We start from the raw sequence: 22,775 nt of genomic DNA, 5'->3' as shown, positions 1-22,775 counted from the left end.
TCTGTGTATATATTACCTGGTGTAGTCCATGATAGTACTGAGTCTGTAGTCCATGATAGTATTGAGTCTGTGTGTATATTACCTGGTGTAGTCCATGATAGTACTGAGTCTGTGTATATATTACCTGGTGTAGTCCATGATAGTACTGAGTCTGTAGTCCATGATAGTATTGAGTCTGTGTATATATTACCTGGTGTAGTCCATGATAGTATTGAGTCTGTGTATATATTACCTGGTGTAGTCCATGATAGTACTGAGTGTCTATATATTACCTGGTGTAGTCCATGATAGTATTGAGTCTGTGTGTATATTACCTGGTGTAGTCCATGATAGTCCTGAGTCTGTGTGTATATTACCTGGTGTAGTCCATGATGGTACTGAGTCTGTGTGTATATTACCTGGTGTAGTCCATGATAGTACTGAGTCTGTGTATATATTACCTGGTGTAGTCCATGATAGTACTGAGTGTCTATATATTACCTGGTGTAGTCCATGATAGTATTGAGTCTATAGTCCATGATAGTATTGAGTCTGTGTATATATTACCTGGTGTAGTCCATGATAGTATTGAGTCTGTGTGTATATTACCTGGTGTAGTCCATGATAGTACTGAGTCTATAGTCCATGATAGTATTGAGTCTGTGTATATATTACCTGGTGTAGTCCATGGTAGTACTGAGTCTGTGTATATATTACCTGGTGTAGTCCATGATAGTATTGAGTCTGTGTATATATTACCTGGTGTAGTCCATGATAGTACTGAGTCTGTGTATATATTACCTGATGTAGTCCATGATAGTATTGAGTCTGTGTATATATTACCTGGTGTAGTCCATGATGGTACTGAGTCTGTGTATATATTACCTGGTGTAGTCCATGATAGTATTGAGTCTGTGTGTATATTACCTGGTGTAGTCCATGATAGTACTGAGTCTGTGTATATATTACCTGGTGTAGTCCATGATGGTACTGAGTCTGTGTATATATTACCTGGTGTAGTCCATGATAGTATTGAGTCTGTGTGTATATTACCTGGTGTAGTCCATGATAGTACTGAGTCTGTGTATATATTACCTGGTGTAGTCCATGATAGTACTGAGTCTGTAGTCCATGATAGTATTGAGTCTGTGTGTATATTACCTGGTGTAGTCCATGATAGTACTGAGTCTGTGTATATATTACCTGGTGTAGTCCATGATAGTACTGAGTCTGTAGTCCATGATAGTATTGAGTCTGTGTATATATTACCTGGTGTAGTCCATGATAGTATTGAGTCTGTGTATATATTACCTGGTGTAGTCCATGATAGTATTGAGTCTGTGTATATATTACCTGGTGTAGTCCATGATAGTATTGAGTCTGTGTATATATTACCTGGTGTAGTCCATGATAGTACTGAGTGTCTATATATTACCTGGTGTAGTCCATGATAGTATTGAGTCTGTGTGTATATTACCTGGTGTAGTCCATGATAGTACTGAGTCTGTGTATATATTACCTGGTGTAGTCCATGATAGTACTGAGTCTATAGTCCATGATAGTATTGAGTCTGTGTATATATTACCTGGTGTAGTCCATGGTAGTATTGAGTCTGTGTATATATTACCTGGTGTAGTCCATGATAGTACTGAGTGTCTATATATTACCTGGTGTAGTCCATGATAGTATTGAGTCTGTGTGTATATTACCTGGTGTAGTCCATGATAGTACTGAGTCTGTGTATATATTACCTGGTGTAGTCCATGATAGTACTGAGTCTATAGTCCATGATAGTATTGAGTCTGTGTATATATTACCTGGTGTAGTCCATGGTAGTATTGAGTCTGTGTGTATATTACCTGGTGTAGTCCATGATAGTATTGAGTCTGTGTATATATTACCTGGTGTAGTCCATGATAGTATTGAGTCTGTGTATATATTAACAGGTGTAGTCCATGATAGTATTGAGTCTGTGTATATATTACCTGGTGTAGTCCATGATAGTACTGAGTCTGTGTATATATTACCTGTTGTAGTCCATGATAGTACTGAGTCTATGTATATATTACCTGGTGTAGTCCATGGTAGTATTGAGTCTGTGTATATATTACCTGGTGTAGTCCATGATAGTATTGAGTCTGTGTATATATTACCTGGTGTAGTCCATGATAGTATTGAGTCTGTGTGCGATGGTCAGGACAGTGCAGTCATCAAACTGGGTTCTGATGGTGGACTGGATCAGGTTGTCTGTCTCCAGGTCCACAGCAGCCGTGGCCTCATCCAGAACCAGGATCTTTGTCTTCCTCAGGAGGGCTCGGGCCAGACACACCAGCTGGCGCTGACCCAGACTGGAGAGAGGAGAGATGTTTATGAGAGAGAGAGCGAGAGAGAGGTAAGAAACGAGAAGGAGAGAGGTAAGGAGAGGAGGAGAGAGGTAAGGAGAGAAGGTGAGATGGAAGAGGAAAGGAGAGAAGGACGAGAGAGCGAACCAGAAGCTGTGTGTGTATATAATGCTATATAGGCCTATGTATGGTGTATGTAGCCCTATGTAGCCTTGTGTACCTGAGGTTCTCTCCCCCCTCTGAACACTCGTGGTTGAGTTTGTCCGGCAGGCCCGACACAAAGCTCTTGAGATGGGAGAGCTCCAGGGCTCTCCACACCTCCTCATCAGAGTAGCCATCGAAGGGGTCCAGATTCATCCTCAGAGACCCAGAGAACAGCACTGGGTCCTGGAGGGGGGAGGGAGAGAGAGAGGGAAAGGGGGAAGGGGGAGAGAGAGAGGGAAAGGGGGAAGGGGGAGAGAGGGGTGAGGGAGGAGAGAGGGAAAGGGGGAAGGGAGAGAGGGGGGAGGGAGGAGAGGGGAGAGAGGGAAAGGGGGAAGGGAGAGAGAGGGGAGAGGGAGGAGAGAGGGAAAGGGGGAAGGGAGAGAGGGGGGAGGAAGGAGGGAGGAGAGAGGGAAAGGGGGAAGGGAGGGGGGAGGGAGGAGAGAGGGAAAGGGGGAAGGGAGAGAGGGAGAGGTGAGGGGGGAGGGAGGAGAGAGGGAAAGGGGGAAGGGAGAGAGAGGGGGGAGGGAGGAGAGAGGGAAAGGGGGAAGGGAGGGGGGAGAGAGGAGAGAGGGAAAGGGGGAAGGGAGAGAGAGGGGTGAGGGAGGGAGGGGGGGCATGAGAGAGGGGTGAGGGAGGGAGGGGGGGCATGAGAGAGGGGGGGAGAGAGAGGGGTGAGAGAGGGAGGGGGAGAGCCATGAGAGAGAGAGGGAGAGAGGGAAAGGGGGAAGGGAGAGAGGGGTGAGGGAGGGAGGGGAGAGGATAAATAAAGATATTTTAACATGTATCCAGAAGAGTGTGGGTTAGTTTGGGTGTCTGCATGGGCCGTGGGTCTGTACCTGTGGTATGATGGTGATCCTGGAGCGGAGTTCATGTAGACCCAGCGTAGCGATGTTAACTCCATCTATATGAATCTCTCCCTCACACGCCTCGATGATGCGGAACAATCCTAGAGTCAGAGAGGACTTCCCTGCTCCTGTACGACCTACTATACCCACCTGGAAACAACATCAACATCAACAGTCACTACCCTGCTCCTGTACGACCTGGAACACAATAGTGAAAGACCGGCATGACAGTGTACAGTTCTCATAGGAAAACATGTCACACTTAGCCACCATGCTAACACAGGCTGGGCAGGCATAGTTGTATACCCGATAGCTACGATAGTGCCACCGATGAAGAACAGCCACAGCAAAGCATCCATGCTAGAAAAAGCGTCCATCCATGAACCCCCTCCGCGGCTGGTATGCAACCATTCCCCCCCTTACGGTTAATGCCCGTGTCACACGAAGCATTTTGGACGCAATTTATGTTGCAAGTGACATCATCTCAAGCAACTACAACTTTGTTGAAATTGCAACTTCCAATCCTGTCATACATCACGGTTTCAAAAGTATTTGTTTATCCAAATGTTTGGTAATTGTAACAGCATCGATGTAGACTAAACGCTGGCTGTGCAAATTAACTAGCCAAAATATTGGCTATCTGCCAACCATGTTTTACCAAGCTAGCAACGAGCTAAGCTAGCGAACGTTAGCGAGCTAATGCAGTCAATTTCAGTTGAAACTGGACAAAAAGGTCTTCACTTTTAAAATGAATGACATGTATTGACTGCCAGTCCATGTACATAAAACCATGACTAGCCATGAAGTCTAAACTAGTTTTTACATTTCCCCTGTGTCTTGTCTGTTTTGTTGTGGTTTGCAGCAGCACTGACAGCTGCTGTTGACATGACAACTAGGTCAGAGTCCCGAGATATGCCGAGTTATGTAAACCGTTTCCTGCTCACTGATTGGACATTGCATATAGTCAGTTGTGTGAAATAGGACTGATTTCTATGTCTTGCGATGCAATGCAACCAAGTTGCAGGCAATTTTTAGGGGGTGACACACTGAGCAACACAGATGAAACTTTACTTCAAGCAACATAAATGGCATCCAGATTGCTTCGTGTGACATTGGTTTATAACTAATGAGCTAACTCTCTTGGTTTCGGACTTTGCAACAGTATGGATCATATTTATATACGTTCACTCCTGTCACGCAGCCTAATCCCTCCAGTCACGCAGCCTAATCCCCCCCTGTCACGCAGCCCAATCCCCCCTGTCACGCAGCCTAATCCCTCCTGTCACGCAGCCTAATCCCCCCCTGTCACGCAGCCTAATCCCTCCTGTCACGCAGCCTAATCCCTCCTGTCACGCAGCCTAATCCCTCCTGTCACGCAGCCTAATCCCTCCTGTCACGCAGCCTAATCCCCCCGTCACGCAGCCTAATCCCCCCCTGTCACGCAGCCTAATCCCTCCTGTCACGCAGCCTAATCCCTCCTGTCACGCAGCCTAATCCCTCCTGTCACACAGCCCGTACCCTCCTGTCACACAGCCCAATCCCCAATCCCTCCTGTTACACAGCCCAATCCCCAATCCCTCCTGTTACACAGCCCAATCCCCAATCCCTCCTGTTACACAGCCCAACCCCCCTCCCCAATCCCCCATCACATACCTTCTCTCCTCCGTGGATGGCTACGGTGATGTTGCGTACGGCCAGTTCCTGGTCCTCTCTGTATCGCAGACCAAACCCTCTGATGTCTATGTTGCCTGCTGTGGGCCAGCCTGGAGGCAGAGACGATTGGTCATGTCTCCAGTCCGCCTGAGAGGGGACAAATATAGGTATATACACAGTCATACACACAGCGTTCCCGTGTACACACAGAGTTCCCGTGTACAGACAAAGTTCCCGTGTACAGACAGCGTTCCCGTGTACACACCGCGTTCCCGTGTACACACCGCGTTCCCGTGTACACACAGCGTTCCCGTGTACACACAGCATTCCCGTGTACACACAGCATTCCCGTGTACAGACATAGTTCCCGTGTACAGACATAGTTCCCGTGTACAGACATAGTTCCCGTGTACAGACATAGTTCCCGTGTACAGACATAGTTCCCGTGTACAGACATAGTTCCCGTGTACAGACATAGTTCCCGTGTACAGACATAGTTCCCGTGTACAGACATAGTTCCCGTGTACAGACATAGTTCCCGTGTACAGACATAGTTCCCGTGTACAGACATAGTTCCCGTGTACAGACATAGTTCCCGTGTACAGACATAGTTCCCGTGTACAGACATAGTTCCCGTGTACGCACAGAGTTCCCGTGTACGCACAGAGTTCCCGTGTATGCACAGAGTTCCCGTGTACAGACATAGTTCCCGTGTACGCACAGAGTTCCCGTGTACGCACAGAGTTCCCGTGTACACACAGAGTAGAAAGACCAGCTGACTAAAGACAGTGTGACAGGTCATATGTTATTTAGTAGAAAGACCAGCTGACTGAAGACAGTACGGCAGGTCATATGTTATTTAGTAGAAAGACCAGCTGACTGAAGACAGTACGGCAGGTCATATGTTATTTAGTAGAAAGACCAGCTGACTGAAGACAGTGTGGCAGGTCATATGTTATTTAGTAGAAAGACCAGCTGACTGAAGACAGTACGACAGGTCAAATGTTATTTAGTAGAAAGACCAGCTGACTGAAGACAGTACGACAGGTCAAATGTTATTTAGTAGAAAGACCAGCTGACTGAAGACAGTACGACAGGTCATATGTTATTTAGTAGAAAGACCAGCTGACTGAAGACAGTACGGCAGGTCATATGTTATTTAGTAGAAAGACCAGCTGACTGAAGACAGTGTGGCAGGTCATATGTTATTTAGTAGAAAGACCAGCTGACTGAAGACAGTACGGCAGGTCATATGTTATTCAGTAGAAAGACCAGCTGACTGAAGACAGTACGGCAGGTCATATGTTATTTAGTAGAAAGACCAGCTGACTGAAGACAGTACGGCAGGTCATATGTTATTTAGTAGAAAGACCAGCTGACTGAAGACAGTACGGCAGGTCATATGTTATTACAGTGACCACGGTCATTTGGTTGACCAATAACAGTCTTCCAAAATGCCATGACCGTCACAGCCCTACCTACAGAGTTGTATATGAGTACATAAACACACACAGCCCTACCTACAGAGTTGTATATGAGTACACAAACACACACAGCCCTACCTACAGAGTTGTATATGAGTACACAAACACACACAGCCCTACCTACAGAGTTGTATATGAGTACATAAACAGCCCTACCTACAGAGTTGTATATGAGTACATAAACACACACAGCCCTACCTACAGAGTTGTATATGAGTACACAAACACACACAGCCCTACCTACAGAGTTGTATATGAGTACATAAACACACACAGCCCTACCTACAGAGTTGTATATGAGTACATAAACACACAGCCCTACCTACAGAGTTGTATATGAGTACATAAACACACACAGATGTACCTCTTTCTCTGTGTCTTCGTACTCCTTGACTCTCTCCACGGCCACAATGTTGGTTTCCAGATCTGATGACATCCTCACTAGCCAGGTCAGAGAGGCCGTCAGCTACAGGACAGAGAGACAGAGACAGAGAGAGAAAAGGAGGCAGAGAGAGAGAGAGACAGAGACAGACGGAGAGACAGAAAGAGAGAAAGAGGCAGACAGAGAGACAGAGAGAAGGAGAGGCAGATACAGAGAGAGAGAGAGACAGAGAGAGAAAATGTAGAGTCAGAATGGTTTGAGCCACAAAGTATTAAAAACTATCTATGATGTCATCTATGACCAGCTGAAACTCACACATGTAACATGTTCTGCTCTATAACGCTCATAAACTACACAAGACTTGTTACAAGGTAAGGGTTTCTACTACATAGAAGACCATAGTAAATCCCAGGACATAGTGTCTATAATACTGTAAGGGTTAATCTACATAGAAGACCATAGTAAATCCCAGGTCATAGTGTCTATAATACTGTAAGGGTTAATCTACATAGAAGACCATAGTAAATCCCAGGACATAGTGTCTATAATACTGTAAGGGTTAATCTACATAGAAGACCATAGTAAATCCCAGGTCATAGTGTCTATAATACTGTAAGGGTTAATCTACATAGAAGACCATAGTAAATCCCAGGTCATAGTGTCTATAATACTGTAAGGGTTAATCTACATAGAAGACCATAGTAAATCCCAGGTCATAGTGTCTATAATACTGTAAGGGTTAATCTACATAGAAGACCATAGTAAATCCCAGGACATAGTACAATATATATATATATATAATATAATATATAATACTGTAACAAGCTCACCTAGTTGCTGTCACCATCTACAAACTCCACACAGTGGTCACTGGCTAGTTGGACATTCATTTCCCACTGAGAAAACCCCTTCTGTACTTACAGCACTCGTATATATTTGTATCATGTTTTTGCTTCAACGGACCTCCTGAATGCAACCGTTTATGTCAAATGTGTTTAGTATTCTACTGGTTGGTAACACGGTAAAACACTTCATTGGGAGGCTGAATATAAGGACTGGACATGCAGGTAAATGAAAGAGATGAATGATGTTAGCTGGGGTCTCAGGACTGATAGGGTTAAACATCCTGGGGTGAGTTTCCCAGAAACACAAGGTTCATCTTCAACTTGAAGATCCTCATTCATCCACTGCCTGTTTCTGGGGGGGTAACCGACCCGACTGGCTGTGAAACTAAACCAAAGGATGAAGGTAACTCTTCTGTTTTTGTAATGAAACACCATCCTATGGTTCCAGTGTCCACACACATACACACGTAACTGACCTGTAGCGCGTATGAGATGGACAGGCCCATGATCCCAGGGCTGAGGCTCTCTCTAGCCATCACAGCAAACAGAGCAGCAAACATTACGATACCGTTCCCTACAAACTCCAGACGCACCGCCAGCCACCTACAACACAGAGATATTAGAAACATTACGGTACCATTCCCTACAAACTCCAGACGCACCGCCAGCCACCTACAACACAGAGATATTAGAAACATTACGGTACCGTTCCCTACAAACTCCAGACGCACCGCCAGCCACCTACAACACAGAGATATTAGAAACATTACGGTACCGTTCCCTACAAACTCCAGACGCACCGCCAGCCACCTACAACACAGAGATATTAGAAACATTACGGTACCGTTCCCTACAAACTCCAGACGCACCGCCAGCCACCTACAACACAGAGAGATATTAGAAACATTACGGTACCGTTCCCTACAAACTCCAGACGCACCGCCAGCCACCTACAACACAGAGAGATATTAGAAACATTACGGTACCGTTCCCTACAAACTCCAGACGCACCGCCAGCCACCTACAACACAGAGAGATATTAGAAACATTACGGTACCGTTCCCTACAAACTCCAGACGCACCGCCAGCCACCTACAACACAGAGAGATATTAGAAACATTATGGTACCGTTCCCTACAAACTCCAGACGCACTGCCAGCCACCTACAACACAGAGATATTAGAAACATTACGGTACAGTTCCCTACAAACTCCAGACGCACCGCCAGCCACCTACAACACAGAGAGATATTAGAAACATTACGGTACAGTTCCCTACAAACTCCAGACGCACCGCCAGCCACCTACAACACAGAGAGATATTAGAAACATTACGGTACCGTTCCCTACAAACTCCAGACGCACCGCCAGCCACCTACAACACAGAGATATTAGAAACATTACGGTACAGTTCCCTACAAACTCCAGACGCACCGCCAGCCACCTACAACACAGAGAGATATTAGAAACATTACGGTACCGTTCCCTACAAACTCCAGACGCACCGCCAGCCACCTACAACACAGAGAGATATTAGAAACATTACGGTACCGTTCCCTACAAACTCCAGACGCACCGCCAGCCACCTACAACACAGAGATATTAGAAACATTACGGTACCGTTCCCTACAAACTCCAGACGCACCGCCAGCCACCTACAACACAGAGATATTAGAAACATTACGGTAAAGTTCCCTACAAACTCCAGACGCACCGCCAGCCACCTACAACACAGAGAGATATTAGAAACATTACGGTACAGTTCCCTACAAACTCCAGACGCACCGCCAGCCACCTACAACACAGAGAGATATTAGAAACATTACGGTACAGTTCCCTACAAACTCCAGACGCACCGCCAGCCACCTACAACACACAGAGATATTAGAAACATTACGGTACCGTTCCCTACAAACTCCAGACGCACCGCCAGCCACCTACAACACACAGAGATATTAGAAACATTACGGTACCGTTCCCTACAAACTCCAGACGCACCGCCAGCCACCTACAACACAGAGAGATATTAGAAACATTACGGTACCGTTCCCTACAAACTCCAGACGCACCGCCAGCCACCTACAACACAAGAGATATTAGAAACATTACGGTACCGTTCCCTACAGACGCACCGCCAGCCACCTACAACACAGAGATATTAGAAACATTACGGTACCGTTCCCTACAAACTCCAGACGCAGATTACACAGATTATAAACACATACTGTTTCATGTGAAAGAACAGGTGAATGTTAATAATATCTACTATAGTATGGACATTTTATATCTCAACATGACTTATTAATTTAACCAATAAAGATGTGTGTGTGTGACCACGCTCCTCACCGGTTGGCTACGATGCTGGGGTAGTATGCTTTCTGGTTGTGGTCAACTCGACCGTCGCTCTCCCTGATGAAGCGTTCCTGCTCCCCGAAGGCTCGGATGACGCTGGTGCCTAGCAACGTCTCGTTGAAGTGCGTGTAGACCGGGGAGCGACTGACTGACTCCAGACGCTTCAACTGACGAGACGACGCCACGTAGAAACGCTGTGGGGAGGGATGACATGGAGGAATGACATGGAGGGATGACATGGAGGGAGATAAAATAACAGTGAGTAGGAAAAGATGGATGCATTTCACTCTCTCTCTCACCCCCCCTCTTTCACACACACCCCCTCTCTATCTGTCTCTCTCTCACCCCCCCTTTCACACACACCCTCACACCCCCCTCTCTATCTGTCTCTCTCTCCAACTCTCCTCCCTCTCTCTCACACATCCCCTCTCTCTCTGTCTCTCTCTAACTCTCTCCTCTCACACACCCCCCCTCTCTGTCTCTCTCTCCAACTCTCCCCCCTCTCTCTCTCAAACTCTCCCCCTCTCTCTCACACACCCTTCTCTGTCTCTAACACCCCCCCCCTCTCTCAGTCTCTCTCTCTAACCCCTCTCTCTCACACACCCCCTCTCTCTGTCTCGTTAACTCTCTCTGTCTCCCCCCTCAGCAACCCACCTGGACAAAGAAGTAGAGTATCCCCAGAGGAGGTATGATAATAGTTTCTCTCTCTAACCCCCCCTCAGCGACCCACCTGGACAAAGAAGTAGAGTATCCCCAGAGGAGGTATGATAATAGTCTCTCTCTCTACCCCCCCCCCCCCCCCCCCCTCAGCAACCCACCTGGACAAAGAAGTAGAGTATCCCCAGAGGAGGTATGATAATAGCCACTAGTGGAGTAGCCATCAGTATAACCACACAGGATCCTACTACGTTGAACATGGAGCCCATGAACATCTTAATGATACTGGGGAGAGAGGAGAGAAGGACTTCTATAAGGCAGTATTACATGGAATCAACAGCAGCAGACACACAAATTTCAGACAATTTCACATTTTCATAAATACACAAAAAAATTCGACAGACACAATAAAATTGACAACTTAAAAAATAAAAAATAATTTAAAGATTTTCTGTACAAATATATATCTAGATGTTTTGTGTAAAAACCTTGGGATGACAGAGTCGATGGTGTCTGTCTCCTTAGCGAAGCGGTTCACCAGGTTACCGCTGGGGGTGCGCTCGAAGAAGGACATGGGGGAGCGCAGTACGTTGTACAGCATGGACTGGTGGAGGTAGCGGGATGCTAATATACCACCCATAGACACAGAGATGGAGTAGCAGAACACAGCTATGCCTGAGAGAGGGGGTATAGAGAGAGAGAGAGAGGGGAAGGGGGTATGGGGAGAAGGGGAGAGAGCAGAGAGAGGGGAAGGGGGTATGGGGAAAAGGGGAGAGAGAGAGAGAGTGGGGAAGGGGGTATGGGGAGAAGGGGAGAGAGAGGGGAAGGGGGTATGGAGAGAAGAGAGAGGAAGGGAGAGAGTTGAACATAAAGACTTGTAGACAGACCAGGATACCACCCACAGAGACAGAGACTAACACACACCAACGTCCTTACCCTGAGAGACCCCCAGAGCTCCGTACACCCCCAGTCTCATCTCTCTGCTGGGCTGGGTTCCGTTGACGACTGGGTCGTCAGTCCACAGACTGAGCCAGTAGTTAGAGAAGAGAGAGGCGAAGTGGTGACTGAAGAACAGGAAGATACTGACGCAGGACAACACCACCCCTATAGCCTTCATATACTCCCAGAATACTGACAACTTCACCTAGAGGGAGAGAGGGGGGGAGAGAGAGAGGGAGGGGGAGAGAGAGAGAGAGAGGGGGGGGGAGAGAGAGAGAGGGGGAGAGAGAGAGGGGGGGAGAGAGAGAGAGAGGGGGGGAGGGAGAGAGAGAGGGGGGAGGGAGAGAGAGAGGGGGGGAGGGAGAGAGAGGGGGAGAGAGAGAGAGAGAGGGGGAGAGAGAGAGAGAGAGGGGGAGGGAGAGAGAGAGGGGGGAGAGGGGGGGGGGAGAGGGAGGGGGAGAGAGAGAGGGGGAGAGAGAGCGAGAGAGAGAGGGGGGGAGAGAGAGAGAGGGAGGGGGAGAGAGAGAGAGAGAGAGAGAAGGGGGAGGGAGAGAGAGAGAGCAAGTAAAGAGAGAGAGAAGGGGGAGGGAGAGAGAGAGAGCAAGTAAAGAGAGAGAGAACGAGGAGAGAGAGAGAGACCAAGAAAAGAGAGAAGAGAGAGAGAGAAAGAGAGAGAGGGAGGGGGGAGAGAGAGAGGGGGGAGGGAGAGAGAGAGAGCAAGAAAAGAGAGAGAGAGAGAGAGACCAAGAAAAGAGAGATTCTAGGTTCAATGTAAGAGATGGACAGTTGCTATGAGGTTCTGGTGTACTACATTGACTGTTAATAGGGTGTCATTTAAGATCTCACACACACACAGTCTCTTACCCGTCCGGTGTTGGCCTTGTCAGCCTCTGTGATTCTCCCCACCTCAGCGTTCTTGGCCTTCTTCCCCAGGACCTCTCCTTCTGTCCTCACTGCTGACGTACTGGTATGGTTCTGACTGGAGACACAGAGAGAGAGAGGGTTGTACTGGTATGGTTCTGACTGGAGACACAGAGAGAGAGAGTGTGCCATAGATTTGAGATGTTTGTAGAGTTTAGCGTGCGCTGTAAAGCCAGGGATTTCAGCAGAGTGGAGTGTCCACTCACCCAATCACAGCAGCAGGAAGTCCATTCTCCAGTCCTCTCTTTGGTGCAGAGTCTAGACATCCCAGAGAAGAGACAGACACCTGGTCAGACCTTTCACTGATTATAGGGAGTACATCACACACTCTAGACTCAAACACATACACTATCTCACACAGCTAGAATAACCATAGCAGCATTAGCACCACACAAAGCAGGGTCAGAACAGCTCCAGGGAAACACCTGCCCCTTAGCACTGGTCTCAGGTCAGATCACCACGCCCCAATCCTAACCTTAACTACTAGGAATAGAAACTCAGGAGTAGGGTTGAGTGGTATCCAGATGGGAAAAGGGGGGGGGGGGGATACCCAGTCCGTTGTACAACTGAATAAGTACAACTGAAATGTGTCTTCCGGGCATTTAACCCAACCCCTCTGAATGTTCATACCGTCATACCGTTTCTGTACCATACCGAGGTGTACGATATGAACGGAAGTGCACACAAGGGGGCGCTGTTTCTAAAGAACGCACAAAACAATTTAGGCACCGGAGATCTTAATCCAGGAAGGGGGTTGAATATCTCTGCTGTAACCAATAAGCTTGATCCTGACATCTAGCTACTTAGCTATTCCGTTTTAACAAACCAGATGCAGAGCTAGAGTCCTGAACTGGATAGAATTTATTTCACACATCTCAGATTTCTTACAGGTCAACTGAACGTATAGTTGTAAAACAGTGGAGTGGCACGTCCCTCCGCAGCCCCAACGAGGGGAAATCATACCGTCTGTATGTCGAAACACTTCTTTATACAGTATACACGGTTTATCTCCCAAGCCTACTAAGGATGTTTCCACAAATGCACCCTATTCCCTATATAGTGCACTACTTTTGATAGGGTTTTTGGGCCCTGGACAAAGCAGTGCACTTTAAAGGGAATAAGGTGCCCTTTTGGGAAGTACACTAAACCTGACCCCAGAGCTGTGCTTAAGAGTGAATACATCATAAGCAACCAGGGTATCCATCCAGTATCACTGATATCATGTTATAATGATACCAACCAGGGTATCCATCCAGTATCACTGATATCATGTTATAATGATACCAACCAGGGTATCCATCCAGCATCCCCGATATCATGTTATAATGATACCAACCAGGGTATCCATCCAGCATCACTGATATCATGTTATAATGATACCAACCAGGGTATCCATCTAGCATCACTGATATCATGTTATAATGATACCAACCAGGGTATCATCCAGCATCACTGATATCATGTTATAATGATACCAACCAGGGTATCCAGCCAGCATCACTGATATCATGTTATAAATGATAGCAACCAGGGTATCCATCCAGTATCACTGATATCATAATACCAACCAGGGTATCCATCCAGCATCACTGATATCATGTTATAATGATACCACCCAGGGTATCCATCCAGCATCACTGATATCATGTTATAATGATACCAACCAGGGTATCCATCCAGCATCACTGATATCATGTTCTAATGATACCAGTGAGATAAACTCTCCGTGTTGTCACAACTAAACGGTTTTAAACATCACCCCATGCTCATGTCAAAAAGTGCTTCTATGTCTTCAAACCCTTGACAAGATGCTGTATAACTCAACTGGTTTCATGCATTGTAAACCCATTCAAATTGATCAGAACATTTCCACACAAACTGGTGGAATCTCAAGCAGTCCCTTCCCCATCACACTCAGACCCCAGGATCCAGCCCCACCCAACCCTGACACCTCCCACCCATCCAGCCCAGAACCCACCCATCCAGCCCAGAACCCACCCATCCAGCCCTCCTCCCACCCATCCAGCCCAGAACCCACCCATCAATCAGCCCTCCTCCCACCCATCCAGCCCTCCTCCCACCCATCCAGTCCAGAACCCACCCATCATCACTCATTAACTCAACAACAAAGTGTCAGGTTTTAGAGTTGAAAACAACCTGGACCAGGAGTACCTCTGTTTTCTCTGAGTGCTGCTGTAGTGTAGCTGACATGCAAACACATGCATGAGCCAGGCTGTGTGTGTCCATACTGCAGGGCCATCTTTACACGGCCTTACATGGCCTACCACCCTCGTCTCATAGCCTCAGATCAGAGTGACCTCATACCCTCATACCAGTGACCTCGTGACCTCATACCAGTGACCTCGTGACCGCATACCCTCATATCAGAGTGACCTCATACCCTCAGATCAGAGTGACCTCATACCCTCAGATCAGAGTGACCTCATACCCTCAGATCAGAGTGACCTCATACCCTCACATCAGAGTGACCTCATACCCTCACATCAGAGTGACCTCATACCCTCACATCAGAGTGACCTCATACCCTCAGATCAGAGTGACCTCATACTCTCAGATCAGAGTGACCTCATACCCTCAGATCAGAGTGACCTCATACCCTCATATCAGAGTGACCTCATACCCTCATATCAGAGTGACAATCTGAAATCAGAGATACTGATGTGAAAATAATTCCTGGAATTCCACCCAACTAAACCAATTATTTAATGTCAAGACAAACTAGTTAATTTTTTTATCATCTCCACACCAGTCCTGTAGCCTGACCCCATCCTGACCCCAGCCAGACCACTGTGCTCTCCTAACTGATCAGGACGGTGGAACAAAGCTACCAGTCCAGATCAGTAGTGTTTGTTAAGGGAAAGAGGGAGAAGACAAGGAGAGGTAGCCTGTATGAGGATAGAGACACTACCTAAACCAAGGCTGTGTCCCAGATGGCACTCTAGTCCCTACATAGGACTCATATGGCTATGGTCAAAACAAGTACACTACATAGTGAATATGGTTCCATTTGGGACACAGCCCAAGTCTCCTAGGGGACAGACAACCAATCAAACCTTCAGTATCCTCCTCCTCCTCCCTCCCCTCTTCTTCTGAATGGCAGACAGGACAAAAAAGGGGATGAAAGAAAGAGAGAGAGAGAGCGAAGGAGAGAGAGAGAGTGAAGGAGAGAGAGAGAGAGAGCGAAGGAGGGAGAGAGAGAGAGCGAAGGAGGGAGAGAGAGAGAGCGACGGAGGGAGAGAGAGAGCGAAGGAGAGATAGAGAAAGAGAGCGAAGGAGAGATAGAGAGCGAAGGAGAGAGAGAGAGTGAAGGAGAGAGAGCGCAGGAGAGAGAGCGCAGGAGAGAGAGAGAGTGAAGGATGGAGAGAGAGAGAGCGAAGGAGGGAGAGAGAGAGAGCGAAGGAGAGATAGAGAGAGAAGAGAGAGAGAAGAAGGGGAGAGAGGAGAAAGAGCGAGAGATGAGGGAGATGAGAGAGAGCGCGAAGGAGAAAGAGAGAAGGAAAGAGATGAGAAAGAGATGAGAAAGAGAGAAGGAAAGAGATGAGAAAGAGAGAAGGAAAGAGATGAGAAAGAGAGAAGGAAAGAGATGAGAAAGAGAGAGAAAGAGAAAGAGAGAAGGAAAGAGATGAGAAAGAGACAAATGTAAAAATACATGAAATAGAAAAACAATAATGAAAGGCAGGGTTGGGAAGTAACTGATTACATGTAATACATTAAATGTAATCTGATTACAAATAACTAATCAGTTACGCTACCAGCAAACATATTGTAATCAGAGTACAGATACTTTTGAAAAACGAGATAATTACTTATTGGATTACTACTCCATTTAGACAGGATGTTTGTGGAAAAATACATTATGGCACCTTTCGGTTTTCTGAATGACATTCAATTCAACATTCAAAAAAGGAGCAAGTTTAAGTTTTTTCCACCTGAGACAGTCTGACCACTATGATGACACACCAAATGATGACCACCAATCAGAAACCACTATGTCGACACACCAAATGATGACCACCAATCAGAAACCACTATGTCAACACACCAAATGATGACCACCAATCAGAAACCACTATGTCGACAAACCAAATGATGACCACCAATCAGAAACCACTATGTCGACACACCAAATGATGACCACCAATCAGAAACCACTATGTCAACACACCAAATGATGACCACCAATCAGAAACCACTATGTCGACACACCAAATGATGACCACCAATCAGAAACCACTATGTCGACACACCAAATGATGACCACCAATCAGAAACCACTATGTCGACACACCAAATGATGACCACCAATCAGAAACCACTATGTCGACACACCAATCAGAAACCACTATGTCGACACACCAAATGATGACCACCAATCAGAAACCACTATGTCGACACCAAATGTGTTTGATGGATCCTTTTTGTCTTCTTCTAATGAAAGTAATCCAAAAGTAATCGTTACTGAGTAATCCAAAAATTACATTACTGATTACACAAATGGTGACAATGACTATAGTGGTTATAGAGATGATGACATGACAAACGGTGACAATGACGATAGTGGTTATAGAGATGATGACATGACAAATGGTGACAATGACTATAGTGGTTATAGAGATGATGACATGACAAATGGTGACAATGACTATAGTGGTTATAGAGATGATGACATGACAAACGGTGACAATGACGATAGTGGTTATAGAGATGATGACATGACAAACGGTGACAATGACGATAGTGGTTATAGTGTAGCGATGTAGCTAGCTGCTGCTGCTGCTGATGACGAAGATAATAAATGTCACCTGATTCGTCATCTTCCTGCTCTTTGTTGGCGTAAGTCCTGAGGAACTCAGCGAAGGCCCCGTCACGTGCCATCAGCTCCAGGTAGGAGCCCCTCTCAGTGATCTCTCCCTCCACCATCACCAGGATCAGATCTGCCTGGGGCAGGAAGCTCAGACCGTGGGTCACCAGGACACGAGTCTACGGAGACAGAGACACACAGAGGGTCAGATAAGGGCTTTTTAAAGAGATCCAGTATATTAAGGGTCACCAGGACACGAGTCTACGGAGACGGAGACAGAGGGTCAGATTAGGGCTTTTTTAAATAGATCCAGTATATTAAGGGATTTCAGTTGACAGATTGAAGATAGATATGGCACACAGACACAATCCACGTCTCTATTGTCTCAAGGCTTAAAAATCCGTCTTTACCCAGGTCTCCTCTCCTTCAGCTACACTGATTGAAGTGGATTTAACAAGTGACAACAATAAGGGATCACCTGGATTCACCTGGTCAGTCTACGTCATGGAAGGGGCATGTTTTGTACACTGAGTGTATTTACAGTATATATACTGTATATTTTGAATGAACAGCTGACTGAAGACTGGACGGCCGGGGATTTGTGCGGTTGAGTCCGTTTCAAAGATGGTGGAGAAATGAAGATCGTTCACTTTGACCATTTATCATGGGGAAGAAAAGCCTGTTCCAGTCTGCTTAAGAGGTGGTTCTCCTACAGACATCAATGCAATAGCAGCTGTAGAGGAACCAGGTAACAGCTGGGTCTGGTCTACTTAGTTCATTGACTGTATAATATGAACCAGATAACAGCTGGGTCTGGTCTACTTAGTTCATTGACTGTATAATATGAACCAGATAACAGCTGGGTCTGGTCTACTTAGTTCATTGACTGTATAATATGAACCAGATAACAGCTGGGTCTGGTCTACTTAGTTCATTGACTGTATAATATGAACCAGGTAACAGCTGGGTCTGGTCTACTTAGTTCATTGACTGTATAATATGAACCAGATAACAGCTGGGTCTGGTCTACTTAGTTCATTGACTGTATAATATGAACCAGGTAACAGCTGGGTCTGGTCTGCTTAGTTCATTGACTGTATAATATGAACCAGATAACAGCTGGCTCTGGTCTACTTAGTTCATTGACTGTAGAGGAACCAGGTAACAGCTGGGTCTGGTCTACTTAGTTCATTGACTGTATAATATGAACCAGGTAACAGCTGGGTCTGGTCTACTTAGTTCATTGACTGTAGAGGAACCAGGTAACAGCTGGGTCTGGTCTACTTAGTTCATTGACTGTATAATATGAACCAGGTAACAGCTGGGTCTGGTCTACTTAGTTCATTGACTGTATAATATGAACCAGGTAACAGCTGGGTCTGGTCTACTTAGTTCATTGACTGTAGAGGAACCAGGTAACAGCTGGGTCTGGTCTACTTAGTTCATTGACTGTAGAGGAACCAGGTGACAGCTGGGTCTGGTCTACTTAGTTCATTGACTGTATAATATGAATCAGGTAACAGCTGGGTCTGGTCTGCTTAGTTCATTGACTGTATAATATGAACCAGGTAACAGCTGGGTCTGGTCTACTTAGTTCATTGACTGTATAATATGAACCAGATAACAGCTGGGTCTGGTCTACTTAGTTCATTGACTGTATAATATGAACCAGATAACAGCTGGGTCTGGTCTACTTAGTTCATTGACTGTATAATATGAACCAGGTAACAGCTGGGTCTGGTCTACTTAGTTCATTGACTGTATAATATGAACCAGATAACAGCTGGGTCTGGTCTACTTAGTTCATTGACTGTATAATATGAACCAGGTAACAGCTGGGTCTGGTCTGCTTAGTTCATTGACTGTATAATATGAACCAGATAACAGCTGGCTCTGGTCTACTTAGTTCATTGACTGTAGAGGAACCAGGTAACAGCTGGGTCTGGTCTACTTAGTTCATTGACTGTATAATATGAACCAGGTAACAGCTGGGTCTGGTCTACTTAGTTCATTGACTGTAGAGGAACCAGGTAACAGCTGGGTCTGGTCTACTTAGTTCATTGACTGTATAATATGAACCAGGTAACAGCTGGGTCTGGTCTACTTAGTTCATTGACTGTATAATATGAACCAGGTAACAGCTGGGTCTGGTCTACTTAGTTCATTGACTGTAGAGGAACCAGGTAACAGCTGGGTCTGGTCTACTTAGTTCATTGACTGTAGAGGAACCAGGTGACAGCTGGGTCTGGTCTACTTAGTTCATTGACTGTATAATATGAATCAGGTAACAGCTGGGTCTGGTCTGCTTAGTTCATTGACTGTATAATATGAACCAGGTAACAGCTGGGTCTGGTCTACTTAGTTCATTGACTGTATAATATGAACCAGGTAACAGCTGGGTCTGGTCTGCTTAGTTCATTGACTGTATAATATGAACCAGATAACAGCTGGGTCTGGTCTACTTAGTTCATTGACTGTATAATATGAACCAGGTAACAGCTGGGTCTGGTCTACTTAGTTCATTGACTGTAGAGGAACCAGGTAACAGCTGGGTCTGGTCTACTTAGTTCATTGACTGTAGAGGAACCAGGTAACAGCTGGGTCTGGTCTACTTAGTTCATTGACTGTAGAGGAACCAGGTAACAGCTGGGTCTGGTCTACTTAGTTCATTGACTGTATAATATGAACCAGGTAACAGCTGGGTCTGGTCTACTTAGTTCATTGACTGTAGAGGAACCAGGTAACAGCTGGGTCTGGTCTGCTTAGTTCATTGACTGTATAATATGAACCAGGTAACAGCTGGGTCTGGTCTACTTAGTTCATTGACTGTATAATATGAACCAGGTAACAGCTGGGTCTGATCTACTTAGTTCAGCCCCCACCAAGGACGTCCCATGCCTGAAGGAAGACACACACAGTGTCACCAGCACTGTCTGAGTCTACAGAAACAGAAATCAGTCACACAGAGTCACACTGTAAACCAAATCCAAACTTATCACACACACACCAAAACACATCCCTGTTATAAACCCTGCCCTCTGTTTTGGGGTTACGACCTCTTACCCTGTCCTTGAGGACGCCCTGGGGCCCGATAACCTTTTCGAAGATGTGTTTGCCCACGTGGGCGTCGACCGCCGACAGAGGATCATCCAATAGATAGACAGCACAGTCGCAGTAGACCGCCCTGGCCAGACTGACCCTCTGCTTCTGACCCCCTGACAGGTTCACACCCTGAGGAGGAGAGAGGAGGGAAGACACCTGTGTTAAAATACAACCATCAATACGGCCAGTACCCAAGGCCAGACATGGGTTCTCTATTCACTTCCTGTACAGCGCGATACATTATCCCAAGGCCAGACATGGGTTCTCTAATCACTACCTGTACAGCACGATACATTATCTCAAGGCCAGACATGGGTTCTCTAATCACTACCTGTACAGCACGATACATTATCTCAAGGCCAGACATGGGTTCTCTATTCACTACCTGTACAGCAGGATACATTATCTCAAGGCCAGACATGGGTTCTCTATTCACTACCTGTACAGCAGGATACATTATCTCAAGGCCAGACATGGGTTCTCTATTCACTACCTGTACAGCAGGATACATTATCTCAAGGCCAGACATGGGTTCTCTATTCACTACCTGTACAGCAGGATACATTATCTCAAGGCCAGACATGGGTTCTCTATTCACTACCTGTTCAGCAGGATACATTATCCCAAGGCCAGACATGGGTTCTCTATTCACTACCTGTACAGCAGGATACATTATCTCAAGGCCAGACATGGGTTCTCTAATCTCTACCTGTATAGCAGGATACATTATCCCAAGGCCAGACATGGGTTCTCTATTCACTACCTGTTCAGCAGGATACATTATCCCAAGGCCAGACATGGGTTCTCTATTCACTACCTGTACAGCAGGATACATTATCTCAAGGCCAGACATGGGTTCTCTAATCACTACCTGTACAGCAGGATACATTATCTCAAGGCCAGACATGGGTTCTCTATTCACTTCCTGTACAGCAGGATACATTATCCCAAGGCCAGACATGGGTTCTCTATTCACTACCTGTACAGCACGATACATTATCTCAAGGCCAGACATGGGTTCTCTAATCTCTACCTGTACAGCACGATACATTATCTCAAGGCCAGACATGGGTTCTCTATTCACTTCCTGTACAGCAGGATACATTATCCCAAGGCCAGACATGGGTTCTCTATTCACTACCTGTACAGCAGGATACATTATCCCAAGGCCAGACATGGGTTCTCTAATCTCTACCTGTACAGCAGGATACATTATCTCAAGGCCAGACATGGGTTCTCTGATCACTACCTGTTCAGCAGGATACATTATCCCAAGGCCAGACATGGGTTCTCTATTCACTACCTGTACAGCAGGATACATTATCTCAAGGCCAGACATGGGTTCTCTAATCTCTACCTGTACAGCAGGATACATTATCCCAAGGCCAGACATGGGTTCTCTATTCACTACCTGTTCAGCAGGATACATTATCTCAAGGCCAGACATGGGTTCTCTATTCACTACCTGTACAGCAGGATACATTATCCCAAGGCCAGACATGGGTTCTCTATTCACTACCTGTACAGCAGGATACATTATCCCAAGGCCAGACATGGGTTCTCTATTCACTACCTGTACAGCAGGATACATTATCTCAAGGCCAGACATGGGTTCTCTATTCACTACCTGTACAGCACAATACATTATCTCAAGGCCAGACATGGGTTCTCTAATCACTTCCTGTACAGCAGGATACATTATCCCAAGGCCAGACATGGGTTCTCTATTCACTACCTGTACAGCACGATACATTATCTCAAGGACAGACATGGGTTCTCTAATCACTACCTGTACAGCAGGATACATTATCTCAAGGCCAGACATGGGTTCTCTATTCACTACCTGTACAGCAGGATACATTATCCCAAGGCCAGACATGGGTTCTCTAATCTCTACCTGTACAGCAGGATACATTATCTCAAGGCCAGACATGGGTTCTCTATTCACTACCTGTACAGCAGGATACATTATCTCAAGGCCAGACATGGGTTATCTAATCACTACCTGTACAGCAGGATACATTATCTCAAGGCCAGACATGGGTTCTCTAATCTCTACCTGTACAGCACGATACATTATCTCAAGGCCAGACATGGGTTCTCTGATCACTACCTGTACAGCACGATACATTATCTCAAGGCCAGACATGGGTTCTCTAATCTCTACCTGTACAGCAGGATACATTATCTCAAGGCCAGACATGGGTTCTCTATTCACTACCTGTACAGCAGGATACATTATCCCAAGG

General features: G+C 46.1%; 1 protein-coding gene across 5 annotated transcripts in view; it reads right to left on the bottom strand.

The window, feature by feature from the left end:
* The window catches only part of abcc1 (ATP-binding cassette, sub-family C (CFTR/MRP), member 1), a 59,694-nt gene that overhangs the window by 6,654 nt on the left and 30,265 nt on the right, over positions 1–22,775 (bottom strand). For 4 of the 5 annotated variants that reach the window (XR_008756038.1, XM_055897320.1, XM_055897335.1 and 1 more), the window contains 14 exons: positions 20,488–20,655; positions 17,426–17,603; positions 12,809–12,860; positions 12,546–12,660; positions 11,679–11,886; positions 11,231–11,417; positions 10,904–11,027; positions 10,080–10,279; positions 8,211–8,337; positions 6,872–6,973; positions 5,024–5,170; positions 3,362–3,520; positions 2,542–2,708; positions 2,133–2,327 (listed from right to left, as the gene is read on the bottom strand). Coding sequence is in view for 4 of the 5 variants with exons in the window: in XM_055897320.1 (XP_055753295.1) it covers positions 2,133–2,327; positions 2,542–2,708; positions 3,362–3,520; positions 5,024–5,170; positions 6,872–6,973; positions 8,211–8,337; positions 10,080–10,279; positions 10,904–11,027; positions 11,231–11,417; positions 11,679–11,886; positions 12,546–12,660; positions 12,809–12,860; positions 17,426–17,603; positions 20,488–20,655 (2,129 nt within the window). In the remaining variant the exon portion in view is untranslated. Of the gene's footprint in view, positions 1–2,132; positions 2,328–2,541; positions 2,709–3,361; positions 3,521–5,023; positions 5,171–6,871; positions 6,974–8,210; positions 8,338–9,688; positions 9,813–10,079; positions 10,280–10,903; positions 11,028–11,230; positions 11,418–11,678; positions 11,887–12,545; positions 12,661–12,808; positions 12,861–17,425; positions 17,604–20,487; positions 20,656–22,775 lie in introns of those variants that run through there. The other variant, XM_055897353.1, reaches the window with a different exon arrangement.

Source organism: Salvelinus fontinalis, chromosome 2 (genome assembly GCF_029448725.1).
Source record: "Salvelinus fontinalis isolate EN_2023a chromosome 2, ASM2944872v1, whole genome shotgun sequence".
Classification (NCBI taxonomy): domain Eukaryota; kingdom Metazoa; phylum Chordata; class Actinopteri; order Salmoniformes; family Salmonidae; genus Salvelinus; species Salvelinus fontinalis.
This window is presented reverse-complemented; position numbering and strand designations above follow the sequence as displayed.